This window comes from Lepidochelys kempii, chromosome 2 (assembly GCF_965140285.1).
Source record: "Lepidochelys kempii isolate rLepKem1 chromosome 2, rLepKem1.hap1, whole genome shotgun sequence".
Taxonomy (NCBI): Eukaryota; Metazoa; Chordata; order Testudines; family Cheloniidae; genus Lepidochelys; species Lepidochelys kempii.
In genome coordinates, this window is record NC_136381.1 from 120,663,581 (window position 1) to 120,684,018 (window position 20,438).

A 20,438-nucleotide genomic window follows, 5' to 3' on the forward strand; every position below is an offset into this window, starting at 1 on the left:
TACCCGAATCCTGATACAAGGACAAAGGGCCGCCTGTGTAGGCAGACATACACGGGCAACTGAAGGGGAGAGCCCCGAGATGGAGGAGGGGTCAGAGACTGCTTCCATTCGAGCGGATCGCCATGGATCTTGTGGGGCCGCTAGAGAAAAGGTCCCGAGGCCACCAGTATGTACTTGTCATTCTAGACTATGCAACCAGGTAGCCAGAAGCTGTTCCCTTACGAAACACAGCTTCCAAGAGCATTGCCAAAGAATTAGTGGCAATCTTTGCCCAGGTAGGGCTACCAAAAGAAATCCTCACAGACCAGGGAACACCATTCATGTCCAAGTTGATGAAGGACCTGTATTCCCTTCTCCATGTCCAGAACCTGCGGACCTTGGTTTACCATCCACAAACCGATGGTCTGGTGGAAAGATTTAACCGGACCCTCAAGGCCATGATAAGAAAGGTGGTAAGCAAGGATGGGAAAGATTGGGACAACCTCCTACTGTACCTCATGTTCGCCATCCGTTAGGTCCCCCAAGCTTCCACTGGATTCTCCCCCTTTGAGCTGTTGTATGGATGTAACCCCCAAGGCATCCTGGACATAGCCAAGGAAATTTGGGAGGAGGAACCCAGTGAGGGGAAGAATGTAATAGATAATGTGCTATGGATGAGGGACTGGATAGCCCGGGTCACTCCCATAGTGAGGGAGCACCTAGAGGAGGCCCAGAGAACCTACTACAACCGTCAAGCCAAGGTTAGTCAGTTTCAACCCGGTGACCGAGTAATGGTACTGGTACCCATAGCCGAAAGTAAGCTGTTGGCCCAGTGGCAAGGGCCCTACGAAACAGTCGAACCTGTAGGGGAACTAAATTACAAGGTGCGACAACCGGGATTTCAAAAACTAGAGCAGATATACCATGTCAACCTTCTGAAACCCTGGCATGCACGAGAGGCATGCATAGTGGTTTGAGAAGAGCTGCACCCAGGGAACAAAAATCCTGAACAGGTGAGGGTGTCTCCTGATCTAACGACAGCCCAGAAGAAAGAGGGAACTGAGATGATCGCCCAATATCAAGACGTATTCTTGACAAAGCTGGGTTGCACAACCAGGACATATCACCCCATCATCACGAACCCTGGGGCCAGAGTAACTGTGAGGCCCTACTGGGTGCCAGCAGCCAAAAGGGAGGAAATAAAAGCAGAAGTCAGGAAAATGCTGGAGATGGGGATCATTGAAGAATCCCACAGTCAGTGGCCCAGCCCAATAGTGTTGGTGCCCAAACCTGATGGCACCATGAGATTCTGCAATGACTTCCGTCGACTAAACGAGATATCCCAGTTTGACGCCAACCCTATACCCCGCATAGATGAACCAGTGGACCATCTGGGCAATGCCTGGTACTTGACAACCCTAGACTTGACAAAGGGGTACTGGCAGATTCCCCTAACCGAAGATGCAAAGGAAAAGATGGTGTTTTCTACACCAGAGGGTCTCTTCCAATATACAGTCCTCCCTTTTGGACTACGTGGACTACCTTTCAGCACCTCATGGACAAGTTGTTATGCCCCCATGCCAGTTGTGCTGCGGCCTACTTGGATGACGTGGTGATTCATACCCCAGACTAGGAGACCCACTTGGAAAAAGAGCGGGCGGTCCTTGATACCTTCAGGCGAACTGGCTTTATCGTGAACCCTGTTAAGTGCGCCGTAGGGTTCACGGAGGCCAAATATCTTGGCTACGTGGTAGGAAAAGGTCTGGTAAAACCCCAACTGAATAAGTTAGAGGCCATCCAAAATTGGCCACGGCCGAGTCGAAAGAAGCAGGTCCGAGCATTCCTAGCGGTGGTGGGGTATTACTGGCGTTTCATGCCCTATTTTGCCACAAGGGCAAGTCCCCTAACGGACTTAGTGAAGGCCCATGGTCCTGATCCAGTCAGATGGTCCGATACAGCAGAGAGGGCATTCACAGACCTATGGCCTGCCCTCTGCAGTAACCCCATATTTATAGCCCCGAATTTCACGAAGGAATTCATTCTACAGACAGATGCATCCGAGGTGGGGTTACGGGCCGTCCTGTCGCAGATGGTTGGGGAAGAGGAACACCCAATTCTCTACCTCAGTAGGAAACTCCTTCCAAGGGAACGAAAATATGCAGTGGTAGAGAGAGAGTGCCTGGCCGTAAAACGGGCCACAGAAATGTCGCGTTATTACCTGCTGGGGCGCAGATTTATCCTTGTGACCGACCATGCCCTTCTTCAGTGGATGCAACGGAACAAGGAAAAGAACACAAGGCTAACCAGGTGGTTCTTATCCCTCCAACCTTTCCAGTTCCGCACAGAGCAGGGAGTCGCCATGGCAATGCTGATGGCTTACCGCACATACACCGTCTGGCGTCCCAAGCTGCTCAAACCCTTGGTATTGAGCAGGGGGGAGGGATATGTGATAGACCCAGGCCAGTTGGGTACAACAGAAGGCAGATATACTGGCCACTAGATTAACAGTTTTCTGTTCCCTGACTGAACAGAGCAGGGGCTGCTCCAGGCTAATGAGAACACCTGACTCCAATTAACCTGCAAAGAGTCAGGTGAGGCCATTAAGCTAACACCTGACTCTAATTAAGGCCCCTCTGATAATAGAGAAGAGCTCACTCTAGTCAGGCAGAGAGGAGCGGAAGTGCAGCTGAAGGGCTGATTAATGAAGACACCCTCGAGTCATTGGTAAGGGAGTCCTAAGGTAAGGGTGAAGAAGGGAGAAGCAGGAGAACTGTGGGGAAGTGGCCTAGGGAAATGTAGCAACTCTCGCAGTGAAAGATTGGCTGCCAACAGCTGCTACCATTAGGGTCCCTGGGCCGGAACCCGGAGTAGAGGGCGGGCCCGGGTTCCCCCCAACCCACCACTACAGAAACACCTCCTGAGAGGGGAAAACAAGTCACTGTCAGGTCAGGAGGCTAAACTGTTTTGGCATGAGGCTGCAGGAGCAACAGAGACTGTGGGCATTCTCTCACCAACCTCCATTTCTCGCTTATGATGAAAAGGGCTCAGTAGACTGTATCCCTGGCCCCAGAGAGAGAAGAGCTATGTGGAGGGTTGCAGTGAGCCTCTGAAGCTAGCATAAACCGCCTGGAAGCGCAGGACCCACGGGACAAGGTCGGAGCTCTGCCACAATACCCTCAAGGTGAAGAGGGAATTCCGTATGACATACTGAACAGTTGTTTTTTCCAACACCAAGTTACCTGGATTAAGGTTTGTAAATGATTTCTCTCCTACACAATCAACAAGTCTAAAAACAGTTCCCTGTTCTACTTTGCTCAGGGAGAGACACAGAGGGAAATCAAAGCTATTTGCTTCACAGAAATGGGAAAAAAAGGTAGCAAGAGGGGAAAAATGCTTTTGTTTGCAAGTCTAAACTAGTACTGTCTGGTGGCAAATGTGGTCGGTTGATAGACTAATGTTTCTGGATGTATGATTCTGCATGTGTTAAGGCTGACAGCACTAAAGCTGAACTCCTTTTTGAACAAGTAAAGTAGATTGCATATAACTGCATAGCCATGCTGCCCCACCAATGACCTTAACCTTGATCTGGAAGGAACCACCCTCTCAGTGAAAGACAGTTAATTTAGTCTCCATCATAATTTAGCCCCAAGACTGCTGTAACTAGAGACTATCAGTTGTGTTGAATTATGACTTTTGGTTTTTGTGTCCCAGCTTACTAGCCACTGAGGCTTTCCTAATGTTATTGGATTCTAGCCTATATATGCAAAAGACAGTTTGAAGTGTTAAATGAGATGCGTGTGCTGAATTGTAGCTCTTTCTATGTCCAGTACACATTTCCACTGAGGGAACCAACTCCTTTCTTAACTGGAGACACACTCATTGTATGTGTTTACTTTATCAACAGTATTTACATGCACACAGAGAGATCTGTGAAATCACAAATTTAAAGTAAGAATTAAAGCTTATGCTGCTGTAAAATGCACAGTAATGTAAAAAATAAACCTGTTTAAAAAGCAAAGCATAATATATATGGTACAGTATAAGTTCTGGTGCCACTGCTTTAAGTTTAGCAGCACTGCACACAGTTTTACTTTCTTTGATTTTGTGTCCGTTCATCCTGTAATAACAAACTCAGACCAGATCAGTGTCCAGATTGTTGCCGAACATTTGTGTGGTTTGGTGGTTGTACCTTTCCATCTTGAGGATGTAAGAATTGTTAGTCTCAGCTCACAGCCACTATCAGTAAAATTCCACTGTTTTACCAAAAAGAAGGAAACTGACTGAGGAACTCAACAGAACCCCCTACTTGGACGCCACATATGTTTGTGCTAAAGACATTCATGCTTATGCAACATTGCTTGTGGTAAACAAGCAGCCTTTCCATAAAATCTGTCTATGATGCCAGTTCGTTACCATTCAACTGATTTAATATGTGTAGATTATGAGCTTGTAACTGGGACATGGCACAACTGGACTGGTTCAGGAAGAAGGTTGTTTCCCAAAAGAGAATCAGAAGGATAAGATTTTGGAGTTAGACTGAACCTTTGCTCAATGCCTCTGCTCTTCCCTTGCTTTGGGTGAGGGGAGTAATTTGTTACAGCCCTTTTCCCCATTGACTCAGATCTGCTGGGGGGGGAAGGAAGGGGGTGTGTGTCAAACCCAAGGCTCCAGGATTGTTTCCCTTGCCCACCTGCTCAAGGGGTGTGTGCAGCTACTACGTCGCCTCTTGCATCAGGACCCAACGTCCAGGAGCAGCTCTAATGCAGCTGTGAAGGTCTTACTCTGCTGAGTGGTGGCATCAGGTTCAGGCACAATCTGGTCTAATATTAGCATGATTATCAGACATTAGAGCATGACTGAGCTTTTTGGGGCTAAAATAGTTTTAGACGGTATGGAGCAGCACCTTTGAAAGCTGGCCTCAAATGTGGCTGAGGCGATTAGTAAAGTCACCGTAACGGCATCAGAGATTTGTTGCAACATTATGAACAATATTCTAGCCAAAAGTGGGGGAAGTTCTGTAAACTCATTCTTTAAATCACCTCTTCAGAGCAGCCAGTACCAGCTGTACATTAGTCCTTATAGGGATGTGTTGGACTTGTTCTGAAAGTAACATGCAAACATGATGCACTGCAGTTCCATTTCTCCACCCAGAGATGATGTGCTGCATTTCGATTCCTCTCCCTCACCCCTAACTCCACCCAACTGTATGTGGTCTATTAAGAGACCTTAATAATGAATAATGCTTATTACTGTGGGGAGTCCCTATCAGTGCTATCTAGTCCACTTCAATGGAAGTAAACACAAAGAAAGAGTGAAATATCCTGTCTTCCTAGAAGTCAATGGCAAAACTTCCATTTGAACTCAGTGGGGCCAAGATTTTACTCTATAACTGGTATTACTTGTTTGTAGGACTTGGCTCTTAGATTGCAAGATATTCTGGTCAGGAATATATGTCTATAAAGTATATCTCACATTTTGGGTGCTATGTAAACAATAATTACAATAATAAATACACCAATCTAAAGAACATGACTGCACAGATACATTTATTTTGTGCTATATACTCCAAGTATTAGCAGTTCTGTTTTACAAGTCCCAACCTACAACTAAATCAATTCAATATAATCTCCCAAAATGATGATTTATGCTATAAATAACTCCACACTTTCTCATGCTCATAACTGTTTGAGAGATTCCACCTTGATCAGCTTTTAACATGTGGACCTGACAAATGGCTACAAGCAGAAATGTGAAGTACAGGGATGTATTGAATTCCTGGAGGCTGAAGTCCAAAACATTCTCATATTCAGGTAGTAACTTGTAGTGTCATAAAACTCTTCCTATATCTGTACTACTACAAATCAGAGCAGCTACTTTGATACATTAGGTAAGTACACCAACTAAAGCATAACAAATAGGAACCACTGTCAGCCATAATAACAACAAAATACACACATGCAGTCATAATTTTAATAACAGGTTATCATTTACCATTTGTTTTGCTTAGGTTGTTGCTGTTTGGATCAGTAAGTAGAATATTTGACATTTGGTTAAAATATAGTCCTATAAAGAATGGTACTTAATGTTTTAAGAGTACTCACTATTAATATTAGAATTGAAAAGGGTAACAGAAATGATCAAGGGGATGGGACATCTTCCATATGAGGAGAGATTAAAAAGACTGGGACTTCTCAGCTTGGAAAAGAGAGGATTAAGGGGGGATATGAAAGAGGTCTATAAAATTATGACTGGTGCTGAGAAAGTGAATAAGGAAGTGTTCTTTACTTCTTCACATAACACAAGAACCAGGAGTCACCCAATGAAATTAATAGGCAGCAGGTTTAAACCAAACAAAAGGAAGTACTACTTCATGCAACACAGTCAATCTGTGGAACTTGTTGCCAGGGGATGTTGTGAAGGCCAAAACTGTAACTGGGTCCAAAAAAGAATTAGGTAAGTAAGTTCCTGGATAGGTCCATCAATGGCTATTAGCCGAGATGATCAGGGATGCAACCCCATGCTCTGGGTGTCCCTAGCCCCTGACTGTCAAAAGCTGGGAATGGACAACAGGGGATGGATTACTTGATGATTGCCCTTTTCTGTTCATACCCTCTGAAGCACCTGGAATTGGCCACTGTTGGAAGGCGGGATTCTGGCCTAGATGGACCATTGGTCTGACCCAGTATGACTGTTCTTCTGTTCTAAATCTCTAAATTTCCTTATTAAATTGTAGAGTATTCTATAGTAGTAGTCTCAAATATTTTGCTTTACAGTAGTGTTACCACAGTGCTTTGGGAAATTACTCTGTAGCATTGCAGTATAGGGGTTATTAAAGTATAGCTCAAACAATCTAACTGTAAATATACCTTAGCATATTACCTATTTTAATAAAATGAAGTACACATTTGATTAAAATAATTGTGCATGTGAAGATAAATTTCTGCAAATAAGCCCAAGGCAGGTAACTAAAGACCTATAAGCATGATCCTAGCAGTGGGAAAATTCCTGGAATCAGATGTAGACAGCTGTATAAAAATATTCACACTGTTGGTGTTCCTAGCAGAAAGAAAAAAAATCATGTTTATTCTAGTTTCACAAAAAAGTAAAAGACTTGTTACTTTCACCCACATTTTTGGTGTTTTTCTCCCCTATAGAGCAAAAGGCAGGTTTTTGCAGGTGCCTTAAATTTAATTTGAAGTTGTGTGAAATTCCTTGTCAAACTGAAATTGAAATAGGAACGGATGTGACGTTTCTGCCTTTTTCCACATCATAATACTATCCCTGGCTAAGTGTAGAAACTGCACCAGACAAAAACTTTGTAGGCCTCATAGGCTGTAAGAAAAATATTTTTCAGAAATCATTGCCTGTGTTCTACTGAACTTTGTTTCCCTCATATAGCTCCTATCTCATCTCTTTTATGAGTCTCTAACTCCTTGACTGGTTGCAAAGTATTCTGAAGGTCTGTCTTGCTACCTGGTGGCTAGCCCATGATAGAATTGTGTATGGATTACAAGTTTCAACAGCCACCAGTATTGTTTAAAAAAGAGGAGCGAGCGAGTAGGCGAGAGAACAAGAGAGAGAAGTAGCAAGAGGAAGATTAATACTGAGTAAACTTCCATTCCCTTTAGTGATAATAGTAAATAAGATATTTAGTGATAATAGAAAACTGTGGGGAAGAAGGAGGGAAATAAAATTCAGAATATCTGAGGGAGTGAAGGAACACAGGTTATTAGCTGACTCACACAATTCATCTAAGCTCAAATCAAACAAAAGAAAATTTATCTCCGTAGTTAGATACAGTGACTCAGTGTACAAACACTCAATGAATAGGAAATGAATAGAATAGAGCTCAATGAATAGAAACTAGGAACAAGTAGCGGTCAATTAGGACCCACTCCTTCAAAAACTTATACACCTGCTTAATTTTACACACAAGAGTAGTCATGTTAAGTTTGTGCCTAAGTCTTTGTGAATTCCTTAAACTCTAAAGAGGTTGATTTTCATTTAAACTAAGGCCATTTTACATTGTGCGAGCAGCAGAAAGTAGCCTTCAAGTAAGTGTAAATATAATTTACTCCCATTTAAAAACCCCTTTAAAATACACACATCTTTCTGATGTTAAAATGATAAAATTAATCAAAAATGGTACTGTCAGGAAAATTTTTACAAGACTTGTTTGAAATTTGTTCTTTTCTTCTTACTATTTGAAATGCTCCCTTAGAAGCCAATGATTTTTTTTCTTCTACCAATGTTTTCTTTTTTCACTTAGCAAACTTAATTGTTCCCTGTGTTTTAAATAGAGCTGGAATTAAATGGAGCTGCATTTAACAACTTCAGCCTTTCTCTTCTTTTCTAAGCAAACACAGTTGTGCACTACCAGATTAGTCTTGAATATCAACATTGTGATGGAAACAATGTTTGTTAGTCAGCTGATGCTAAGCAAGTCACTGAGTTGTTGTAGAGTCTACAAAACAAGTGGCATTTTGTTACTTTTAATTTCCTAGCGTGGTAGATTAAAAAACCCCCCACCTTCCTAAAATAAATAAAAAAAAATACTTAGCACTTATGACACTTTACAAATTCAAACTGGAGTGAAGATATTATTTCTCACTACATCCCTGTGAAGCAGGTCTGATAAGTATTCTTATCCTAGCACAATTTCACATGATTACAGATGGGGACATGGTCAGAAAGATGAAGTAACATGCCTAGGGTCACACAGTAAATCTGTGACAGCAACAGGATTAGAACTCACAACTGCCCAATTGTTAACCCTGTGCTCATTTTCCCAGAAGCCACTACCTCTCATAAGGCAAGATAATCAAAATCTAGAAGGTCTTTCCTTTCCTACTGTATAGTAGACCACATTGTGAGCCTATTACATAAGGACAGGATCCTTTTGAAACAGCTTGTACTATATTTCCCCAGCTTTTCTAAGTAAGGAATAAGATGAGACCACATTTACATCTTAAAATTCTTTGATTTCTATTTCTATAATATACATCCTTCAAAAATTATGACAGCAGGAAGGTTTGTGAAGGTTCCTCACAGTTGTTAAAAATGTGTTGATTTCACATTTACACAAACACAGTATCTATCTAACACCTGTGTATTACAGTAACAACAACCCATTGTGTTGTAACATTGGCACTTCTTTTCTCCCTGTACATTAGAATAATGAAGTTTGGTTACTGAATTGTTAGCAGTGCTCACGGTCACATTGCAGATCTCCTCACTGCATGTGGATATTCCACCCTACTTTAGCTGCACAGATACATGAGTGGTTTATATGTTAAATATATATCAGTCACAGAGGATGTAAGTTTACAGTTTCGGACCATTAATTTGAAGCTTACACACCCTACTCATGCAAAGAAAGAAGGGTTTGGCTTTCAGAACAGGCTTCCTATTGATCCACGTAAGGCTGGAAACTATGTATAGAAATACAGTCAAACCTTTTAAGATGACATACAAAGTTTCCAGTAAGAGGATGAGATCCTTGAGACTGAAGGCACTGAAAAGCAGTCTTGTTGCCTAGCCAGTGAACTCAGGCTCCTATATTCCCTTTAATTTTGCATACAGATGGGAGCTTGCACTCATGGGTCATGGTTTTTAAGAGATAAAGCCAACAGGGTTCCATAAAAGTTACTGTAAAAATCTACAGTTTTTAAGAGACAGTGATTTCCTTTCTATAGGTTTTTCTATCAATCCTACATAATTTTATATCCTTGCTACAGAATTCTAAGGTTAGAAAAACCCATAGAAAAGAAATCACTCCTTGCAATTTAATACGACTTTCTCAACGTGTGTTTGGATAGCCAGGACTCAAGGTCCCTTGGTGAGAGGTGTCTCCTGGAAGTCCAACATTTGGTTTTGGGTGGAGGTGCCTTTTAAACTTCTAGGACTTGGGTATGGGGTGTTATCTAGGGACCAAAGTCTGATGATTGGGGTGACAGGTCTAGATATCTAGGACAAGGGACTAGGATGAGGTTTGATACTAAAATAACAAAGAGTGGAGTGTGGAAGGAGGAATGCTGCCCAAGCAGCTAGGTCTGAGTTACTGGGTGAGGGAGATACCTGAATATTCGGGACTCTGATTTGGAGGAACAGGACCTAATTTTACTTATTTATTTTTATGCAGCATCAATGACCCCTAATGAGCCTTACAGAAAAAGTAGAAAAGCAAGGCTCCTGCCCTGAAGAGTTATTTGAAATGCAATATTTTCAGTCCAAGTTTATATGAGGTCCACCAGACTCAGGCCGTGTGTGTGTGTGTGTGTGTGTGTGTGTGTGTGTGTGTATTTTTCAAGCAGGCTAGACTTGCAGCTGAAACCTACTCAGTTTAACTGAAAACATAAATTTGGAACAATGTATCCAAAACTGAATACTAGCCTCTTCACAGCACTCAGCTTAACTGTACAAGTGTTTCTGGAAATGTTTAATAGAAAAAAAAATTATTAAGAAACACTACAGGCCCAGTTATGTACATATCTTTTCTTCTTCTTTTTTGATAATCACTTTTATATTGCCTAAATCCCTAAAATCAGTGTCTGGACTCTAGCTGGAGGCTTCCCAAGAATTACTGCTTGTCAGCACCCTTTCCACAGAAATGAGGTTATTTACCTCCACTGACGTAATGTTAACTCATCTTTGTCCACTCACACACTGGAACCCTCTTTACGGGAAAGGCAAAACCTCAGTTTTCCCTCTCTAACACACACATATATAATCCAGATTTAAAATAAACAATCTGTGTCAGTAAAATGGGTTACTGGCTGCCTTGAAACAGGCCTGAGATACAACCTATAGCTTCTCAATGTATAAACCTGTAGAGTTCACTTTAAATACCTGGATATGATAAATTGGGATGGCTGAGGTTACTAGTCGTTGACATCTTTTACACCTTGGTCACCAGTTCAAACCTCAGACATATTGTTAGTGATGAGCAAACCTGAATTTCTATTAATTTCGGATCTTTACTTAGTTTAACAAACTTTCTGAATTTTTCCCTGCTCTCTACCTTTGTTGTGTGAGAATGATAACAGTTTTCTTTCCTCTGCCTCAGTGATCCTCTTGTGGGTCTCTGGGTCTGGGAAGTATTAAAGGGAAGTAAGGGAAGTAAGTAAGACATTTCCCCCAGGCTCTCCACATCATCACATCAGGCTGTGGTACTGGGGTCTGCTGATGTCCTCTCTGAATAAGGTGTTTCTGAGGCTTCCTTGACAGAAATACTGTAAACTACACAGCGTTCCTCAGAAACCTTCAGTTCACTCAAGATTTGGGTCTTTTATGGAAGTGCTGTGCCCACTGAGGCTTCATCAGCAGGAAAGCCCAGACAGCAGCAGGCTGAATTTCAGTCATCTAACCATAAGATAGGAGGCATTTCTGGTGAACCCACCTTTCCCAAGATTCAGCAAAAGTTGGAGAGAAGTTGGTTGGAGAGAAGCAGGAAATTCTAGTGGACAGGGATGGGATGGATTGATTTTTAATTACATTAGTTTGTCCATCCCTAATAGTAACTAGTATTTGGTAGCCTACGTGAAATGAGTTGTTGATCACATTGCTTTGACTAGCAGACAGGTACCCACATAAAAAAACCCTATCACTGGTACATTTGTTGGCAGTCTCTGCAGAGACCTAGCTGATTTTCTTTCACCTCAAGGTGATCCCTCCAGATCATGATTGTGGTCAGCTGGTAAAATAGTGTGCAGAAACTTGCATCAGTACCAGCACTGTAGATAAACAGAGGATCTCAGTCAATGGGACACTTCAAAAACTCTACATTGGCCTACAAAAACCCATTCAGTTAAATTTGGCGTATGCATATCTTGGTAATTGTTCTACAATAACTATAGCACATGTGATGACAATCCTCTCCACTTTCTAGAAAAACTGCTACTCTCTTTCAGACACAAACTTCACCATAGTCAGCCATGCCTTTGTGACCTCTTGGTTAGACTATTATAATGTGCTGCCTAATTGGGCATACTCTGAAACTGATCATTGACTGAGGCAGTTGTAGGAGACAGCTGCTTGCTTCTTAAAATAGGGACAGGTTACTTGTAACTGTCACCAGCTACACTGTTACCAGGATGTCAAAGAATATAGTTCAAGGTGTTAGTATTAAATATGAACTCCTTCACAATATAGGATTTAGCTACCTGAGTGAGTGATCACATCTTGCTTTTTGAATCTGCCCAGCAACAACAGTCAGGACAGGGTAGATCTGCTTTTGGTCCTTAACACTGGAAGAAAAATGTAGGGCTTTTTCTGCCAAGTGTCTGAGGAGTGAAACTCCGTTCAGACCCATTTGTCACAAACCCCTACTGGCTGCATTTCGAAATGCATAAATCTTCTATGTTGGGATTAACCCTTCCCTGACCATTTTGCAGATTCCCTCCCTTGTTTGTTTCTTTTTGCTGTTGTGTTCATCTTTCCCCCCATCCTTTGCACTATGTGAATACTGACCTCTTTGTAGGTAGGTTGTTTACCTCTAGGGCTATTTGGTTTCCTCCTTTGCCTAATTCCTGAGTTCTGTCTCACTATATACAGTATATGAGCTAGTTGGTTCTTTTAGATTGATTGTAACACTCTGGGTTTTGACTTTTGTTGTTGTGCTCTTGCAATAGGCACCCGACAAAGATGTTACATACAAAGATAATAGCCATAAACCATTTCTTGGGGTGGGGGGAAGAGTGGAGTGGGGAGGGAGCCTGAATACAATTTAGGAAACTCTTCTGCAGCCTCTTTAACTATGTCCAGGATAAAAGGCTGTGTTAACCTTATGGGATTAGTAGTACAGAAGAACTGTTTGGAGTGAGGAGTAAATGTCACAACACACAGTCAGTGGTGACACAAAGTGATATAAAAAGAGGGTTTGGTAGGCTTTGTTGCTTAGTTACCAATACAGCACACAGAGCAAACCTGGTCATCTCGCTAACCTGAGCTTTTCCTAATACCTCACATTTCCTCTGTTTACAATTCCATCATCATAACCAACTTTCTAATCCCCCCAATGCATTGAAATAGAGCCTAGGATCAAGAGGGAAACTGTGCCAGAGATTAGAGGTATGGGGATTTACAACTGGTATCTAATGAGAAACTATAGTAGGAGCCAATCACTTTGGTCAGAGGACAGTCCTTGTTGTTTTAAAAAAGATTTTTTATATATATAGATATTTGCTTAAGGATCAGAATGTGGAAAATGTGTTTTGTGAGTTAATCAGATGAAACAAAACAAAAACAATTCCTTTTCCACTCACCCCACCCGGAAATCTGTTAAACTAAGCTCTGGAAAGCACTGACTCAGTAACAGATGTAGTGAATTACAAACATATATTTGTCACAGATTACTGTACAAGAAAATAGGCAGCTGTCCCACTTCAAAATACATTTTTTTGCTTTCATTATTATTAATCCATCTTTTCTGCATGTAGCTATTCAACATTAAGCATGACTGAAATGCAGTACAGTTCAGCACTCTGGCAAAAAGAGAGCCTGCAAAAAATACAAAAAGGTTGCAAAAAGGATACCTGATTTAAAAGATATTTTTGGTAGGCAATCAGATGGTTTGCTTTGAATTTCAATGACTGTCGACAGAACTGTAGTTTAAGTGTTACTGCATTTGCAGAAGGGCTGATGAGGAGTTTTAGTTTACTGCACTCTTAACCATAATACAATAGATAAAATTCTAAGTCACTACATCTGAGAGCTCTACCAAAGCTATAAAAATATACTGGCAAGGCTGGAAAGAAGACATTTAAATGAGGCCAGGCTAGGTGTTTCCAAGAGGTGAGTGACCCTGTTTTATGTTATGCCAGACAATGTTAACATCTTAAACACTATCTCTGTCAAGTGACAGATGTATTATTGTCTGTGAATTATTAAAACAACTTCACCTTGTCAGCCTTAATCCTTTCTCAATTGAAAAAAAATCTGTCGAGGCAGGCATTCACTTTTAATCTATTACTAAATCTTTTTGACGCTTGGTAATATTTTTCATATAGTCTGCTTTGGTCAGCTTGTCAGATACTATGCCTGAACATTGGCCGTGACCACCAGCTAATCACAAGCATAATGCTCTTTGTTTGTTTGTGAGTTCCCCCTGCCTTGCTGAGAGCTACCGTGTCCCCTTTCACCTACCCAGTTGGGAGACCAGACAACTTGGGGACCATCCAAAACTGGCATTAAGATCCATTCCCTGGTTCAGGGAGAGTACTGTAGCTATTACAGCACACAAATCATTTCTGCGGATTTTAATCAATAAAAAATGTTTGGACAGCTAGATCTCTCATGCTTGCCTGCACACACATGTAAATACTCCTTGAACACTAGCAAACACTGGGAATGTGGCATGAGGCTAAAATCAATTAGCAATGTTGTTCAAAATTGCTCACGTTTTGTTACAGGCAGCCTCACTGTCACAGGCTATCCTGGTGTCATGCAGAGATGGGAAATAATGTGATCCAAAGATAACATCCATCCAGTGTATTGCTCAAGGAGCAATCTCTACTGTATCTGGGCAGCGCCATTGGAAACATGCCCTACATCCTCATGTCTCCCTCCCAATGTTGCCAGTTTGGTAAAGATGACAAAAAGGGGTGGATTTGTAAGTTTTTAAAACAAACATTTCAAATCCTCCACCCCCACCAACCATTTGCCCAAAGTGAAGCAAGAGAGACAAGTTAAAGGATGGAGATGCTGGGGGTAAAACAGAATGATCAAAAATTTTCTGTGGAAAATTCTAACAGAAAATTGGGGTTTTGACCAAGCAAAAGCTGTCATGAAAATGTCTGTTTTCCCCCAAAATTATTAATTTTTGTTAGAAAACTGAATATCTGGGGGGTCTTTTTTGGGTCAAATGTATTTCAGCGCTTGGTTTTTCCAATGAAAAGTCAACAGGAAAAAAAAACCACTCAGGTTATGATCAGCTCTAGGAAGAATAAACTTCCTCAGAACTGGATGCCCCTTTATGGATGTCTTTCAGGATGGACTGATTTAAATCAAAATTATTTAAATCACCATTTTTAATCATGATTGAAATCAGCAAGGAGGAAACTCTGATTTAAATTGATTTTAATCATGTTTTGCATTTATACCTTTTAGTTGTTTTACTACAGAAAGGTTTATTCTTATTGATTGTTAACCATTAAAGCATATTGATTTGCAACTAAATATAGCCTTTACACTAAATTTGGTGCTTCTTTTTGCTAACCAGGAGTATACACTATACCTATACACATTTAGTTAAGCAGTTATACAGCTAAACTTTTACTCTTATCCATATTCTTAATTTTTATTCTTTTATGTTAGAAAATGGTGAATGATGCATTTTTATTTACTAGATTATTGTTATTTGCAATTCAAATTCAACTGAAAATTCACAAAAATAGGAATTTATTTTTTATTATTAAATAAAACTCTTAAATGTGTTTCATGCAGAAGAAAAAAGTTTATCAAAACAATTTTTGCATTTAAAGATAAATGAATTATTAAAACAGTTTACCTATCTATCTAAACTATTTATCTGTAGTTAGTGAACTGAACTAATTGATTCTGGGCACTATGTCCTTCAAGATTTTAGAACTAGGAAAGCTAATCCTCTCACACCTAGTTTTTATTCATAGATTGGAAGAGGAACACAAGCCTTCCTGATTTTTCAGCTTCCAGTTGGTTTCTCAACTCTGAATGAAATAGTTATTGAACTAAACTAGTTGAATAAACTGAAATGATGAAAATTCTCTCTCTGTACCTGCCAAAGAGGTTACTGCTATCAAATGTTGGTTTAGCACTTTTCAGCAAACTCTGGGTCCCGGTGCTTAGTCAGTGGTTTGACTTTCTTTATAACCTGGCAGCACATATGTACTCTTATGTGTCTTTTTTTGGTATTTAATTTAAATTATTTGACTAGTTTATAAGTAGTTTAGGTCCCAACATAAGCTGTTAATTTCAAATTTAATTTTAAATATGTTTCTTTTAAAAAATATACCTGTATTTAATTTTAATTAAAAATTCAATGTATGTAAAATTCTATTTTTTAAATTAGACATCATTGAATTTTATGCACCCAGGTTTCTTTACAACTTTATCTACCTCTATGGTCTTCATAGCAGTAACCTATGCAAGGTACCTTGCAAACATTAATGAATTTACTCTCACTCTGAGGAAGAGCAGTATCCTCACTGTACAGATTTTACAAAACAAGACACAAGAGATCAAGATCCTGATTCAGCAAAGCACTTTAGTACCCCGCTTAAAAATAAGCATATGCTTAAGAGTTTTGCTGTGTCTTGGCCAAACAGATCTGCCCACACCACAAAGGGAGATAGTGGCAGACCCAGGAATCTCAGATCTTCTGAGTCCTAGACTAGCATTTTAACCACTCGAGTATCCTTTCTCGAACTTGTATATATATAAGCAAGTTAAATGTTTGTCTTACATTGGTCTTTGACCTATTTTCTTTCTTTGAGCTATTCCTTTGGTAACCAAATCTGGCATTTTCTTCTCTCCTTCATACCCTTCACATTAGTGGTCTGATTTTCAGAGATTTAAACAGGAATTGCAAGTGTCAAAATCAGTACGATTTAGTTGTCAGTTACATAGAGAAGAACCTTAGGCTAAACTGTGGCTTTTCCACAAGCCCCATGTTTATTATTGCAATGCTAGTTTCCCCTTGTTTTGAAACAGGTGCAGCTCTATACCTGGTACATCCCTCAGAGCATTAGCATAACTGCACTGTCTGGTGCATTGGGGGGCTCATTTGCCACCCACCAAAAGGGAAGGGGAGTAGCAGCTCTGCTGAGGCTGCTTTCCCCACTGTGATGTTATTTGCAATGTGGGCAGCCGGTACAGGGGGCTAAAAGATGTCTTGGGGACACTTGCTTGCCTGGGCAGGAGTGCCAGACAGGCCACAATCTGGCACTTACCCAACTTGTCTGACTATGTTCACCCTTTCAGGAAGTATGTTGCTGTTGTAGGGTATCAGACTGCTGCATGCACCTGAGAGGATTGTTATGTGCACTTCAGAAAGCAGACACCTTCTGAGTCCATTATCAGAATAAAAAAGAATGGCTACCTTTATACGGCTCTTTAAAAAAGGCTGACAGGAAAGAAACAGAACAAAAAATCTTGGTAATTAAAAGGTCAAGTTATCTTCCTGATAGGGTGGACACAAACTGGTATTTCCCTAATATCACTGTAAAAGGTGATTGTTTGGAAACCAAGAGTACAGTCATCTGTCAGGAGTCCGAGCTGGCACACCAGCTTCTCTGCATGGTATCTCCACCCTTGAAAACTCTCCAAATCCACATCCTGTTGCAGAAACATTCACTGTTTTACTGGAAATCAATGTCTCGCTTTTATAGAAACTTGCTTTTTTATTTATTTTCAAATGTGTAATTTGTCAGATTTTTTTTACTGACTGAACGGGTAAACCAGAGAGATCAGGGGAAGCGATGGGAGAGATGGGGTTCTACATAAAAATGAATAATGTTCCTAAAACATGAAAAAACTGTGTGCTGTGGCATATACAGTTGAATAGCCCTGTTTGGAAGACTTAAATACTAAGTAGGCTAATTTTCAATGCAAATTTAGCAGAAGGTATTTTTAACATCAATATTACAGCATGAAGCTTCACACATCACATTCTAGTATTTTGTAATTGTCATTTCCCTCTCTACACCCACACACATGCAACAGAAGTAGACAGAGGAAAGTAGATGAAGTGCTAGCACTCCAGCGTTTTATTCCAGGATTGATGGAGGAAACCTGACCCCATACTCTTTCTCTCCCCTGAATCCAAAGCCCAGAAGAGGCGTTTTTCTTTTCCACTCAGTTCATGCCCTTAATGCATTCTAAATGCACAAAACACCCTGGGAGAATGCCATCTGGGTTGTGAGCAATGGGGGTAAATGTATACCTGAAAAATGTAGGGCTACAGTTGCGGAAAAATGGTGACTTTTTTTTTATTATTTGCCCATTTTTCATAAAAAAAATTTTTTCTAACCTTTTTTGACAAGCTTCTACAAAGGGCCCTGATTTTCAAAAAGAGCTCAGCTCCCATTTAGGAACCAAACTGAGTGGCCAGACTTTTAAAAGAACCCAACAAACCAGATGCTGAGCTCTTCTGAAAATATGATAGTGTTACAATGGGTGCTGCTGGATGCTCAGCACTTGAAAATTTGGCCCTGGTCTCTCTTGAAAATCTCATCCCATGTGGGTGAATGGAAAAGGGACCGGGCTGCTGGGCAATACTCAGGCAGAAAAAGATCAGTGGGCAACAAACTAGATAGGTGGCAAGGATGCATTAGGGCTGGAGCTGTCTGAAGCAAGAGCTCTTATGTATTTTATATCCTCCAGTCTCTCCCCCTTCTCAGTTCCTTCTCTGGTGAGACTGTGCTTCTTCCAACACAGCTGGAGCCTGCGTATAGGCAGAGATAAGAAAACAAAAGCATGGAGGAAGAGGGTGAGAAAATAGATAGAGATCATGAAGGAGGGAAGAGAGTCAAAATGGGGGGGGGGGGAGAGCTGAGGGAAAGAGGAGACAAGGGGATAACTGGGGAACTAAGAAGAGATGTAAAATATAAATAAATACGTAGATGGGGGGAAAACCCAAAGAGGAGGCACAAAATCAAAAGAGAAGAAAGCAGGAGAGGAGTGATTGAAATAAGCTAGCCTGATGGGGACAGCACTTCTTGTCAATCAGAGACAGGAAGCACAGCCTGGGGAACAGTTGATTAAAAATAAAAAGCTATGTGAACTTAATCCGATCCCTTCAGGTCTGCAAACCTGTGCTGGGAATCTGGGGAGAGCAGGCTGTCTTGGGATACTTCAGCCTGTCCACTCCTGAATAGAGAGGTATGGGGACATGGGGGAAAAAAAAAATCAATTGAAATATTTTGAATCTCCACAAATATTTGGATTGATTGGGTCAGTTCTTATTTGAGATGAAGGGCTTCACTTCATCTGAAGGTTTTGCACTTAAGAACATGCTTAACTTTAGGTGTGTGAGACATCCCATCAATGACTCACATGAATAAAGTTAGGCACATGCTTAAATGCTTTGCAGGGTTGGGGCCTAATTAGGAAGCTAAATAACCTTCGATTCTCATTCTCCTCTCCCTCAGTTCCAATCCTCCATTCTCTCAGGCTTGATTTAAAACTGTTTCCAAGAGTTGGGTGTAGATCTCCTGCAATTCTGTAATTACCACTTGTCAGCCTCATTTAGAGGAATGATCAAATGGGGAAGGGTAGGGAGCAGCGGCCATTTGCCTGGGTGACAGCTCCGTCTCCAAACTAATCTTTCAAAGGATTTGACATCTCTTCACCCAGCCACAGCAGAAAATTTTTACCTAAAGTCAATTTTCTTCAGCCACTTTCACCCTTTGAAAAAAAAAAAAAAAAAGGCCATGAATCTTATAACAAGTACAGTGCAACATTCAGAGCGCAAAACAGTTGTAACTTAGATCAGAGGAGTTAAGGGAACACTTTCCTTTTGTTAAGGGTTGTCAGTTAGTTGCAGTACTAAGAGATCAAATGGCAGAATTAGAGAGATGTTCTCAGGAAGATCAATGAATACAGGAAGTTCACAGATGACACACAGCTCATTTTAAACCTCAGGAATGACAACAGGGCAGGAGGAGGAGCAGGGCCAGCTGTGAAAGTTGCCAGAGGAGAACATTGGAGGCACAGCAGAGGAGAAACAGATGACATAAAGGGCAGCAACTGGTTAACTGAGAAGCATAGCATGGGATGACTATAATGGTAGCATCCAGCAGGATTCCAGCATTGAATGTCACTGAGGTGGATTTAAAAGATGGGACTGTCAAGTATGATGTAATGAACAAATTGTGAAACAACAACAAGCAGAAGAGTATCTGAAGCATGCATTGTGGATAGTGGCTCTATACAAAGGGATGAATGCCAGGGTAGTAGTTAGTCTTACAGCAGAAGGAAAGGACAAGGGTATTTATTAAGAGGATTAATAAGACAGCGAGCAGAATTTTGCATGAACTTGCTGAAGATAGGCAGGGTGGAAGACACCTTGCAAAAAAGACAATCTAATAACAAAAATGATCTTCACATACTTCACCGAGGAACGCAGTGATATTCAAGGTAAAAAAAGAATTTAAAGGAATATAGGAGAAAGAAAAGCAAAGGAGGGATAAGAAAAGAAAGCAAAAACAACTTTGTATATACATAGACATATACATATGGAATGAGAGCAGGTTCTCTTGGAGTATTTCGGCATGTCTAGTCCTGACTAGAGAGGTGCATGGAAATGAAAAAAACAAACAAACAAAAAAAAATTGACTTTTTTTTGAATCTCCACAAATATTTGGATCAATTGGATAAGTTGCCAGAAGCTGGGAATGGGCGATGGCTCACTTGACTATTACCTGTTCTGTTCATTCTCTCTGGGGCATCTGGCATTGGCCACTGTCAGAAGACAGGATACTGAG

The 20,438-nt window shown here is 40.9% G+C and overlaps 1 protein-coding gene across 2 annotated transcripts in view; it reads right to left on the reverse strand.

Moving 5' to 3' along the window:
* GMDS (GDP-mannose 4,6-dehydratase) overlaps positions 1 to 20,438 on the reverse strand; it is a 550,209-nt gene that overhangs the window by 70,227 nt on the left and 459,544 nt on the right. Inside the window, exon 10 of one of the 2 annotated variants that reach the window (XM_073332193.2) lies at positions 18,924 to 19,359. The exons of the other annotated variant lie outside the window; for it this stretch is intronic. Coding sequence (XP_073188294.1) covers positions 19,345 to 19,359 — 15 coding nt within the window. The 3' untranslated portion in view covers positions 18,924 to 19,344. Of the gene's footprint in view, positions 1 to 18,923; positions 19,360 to 20,438 lie in introns of those variants that run through there. 2 annotated transcript variants of the gene reach the window in all.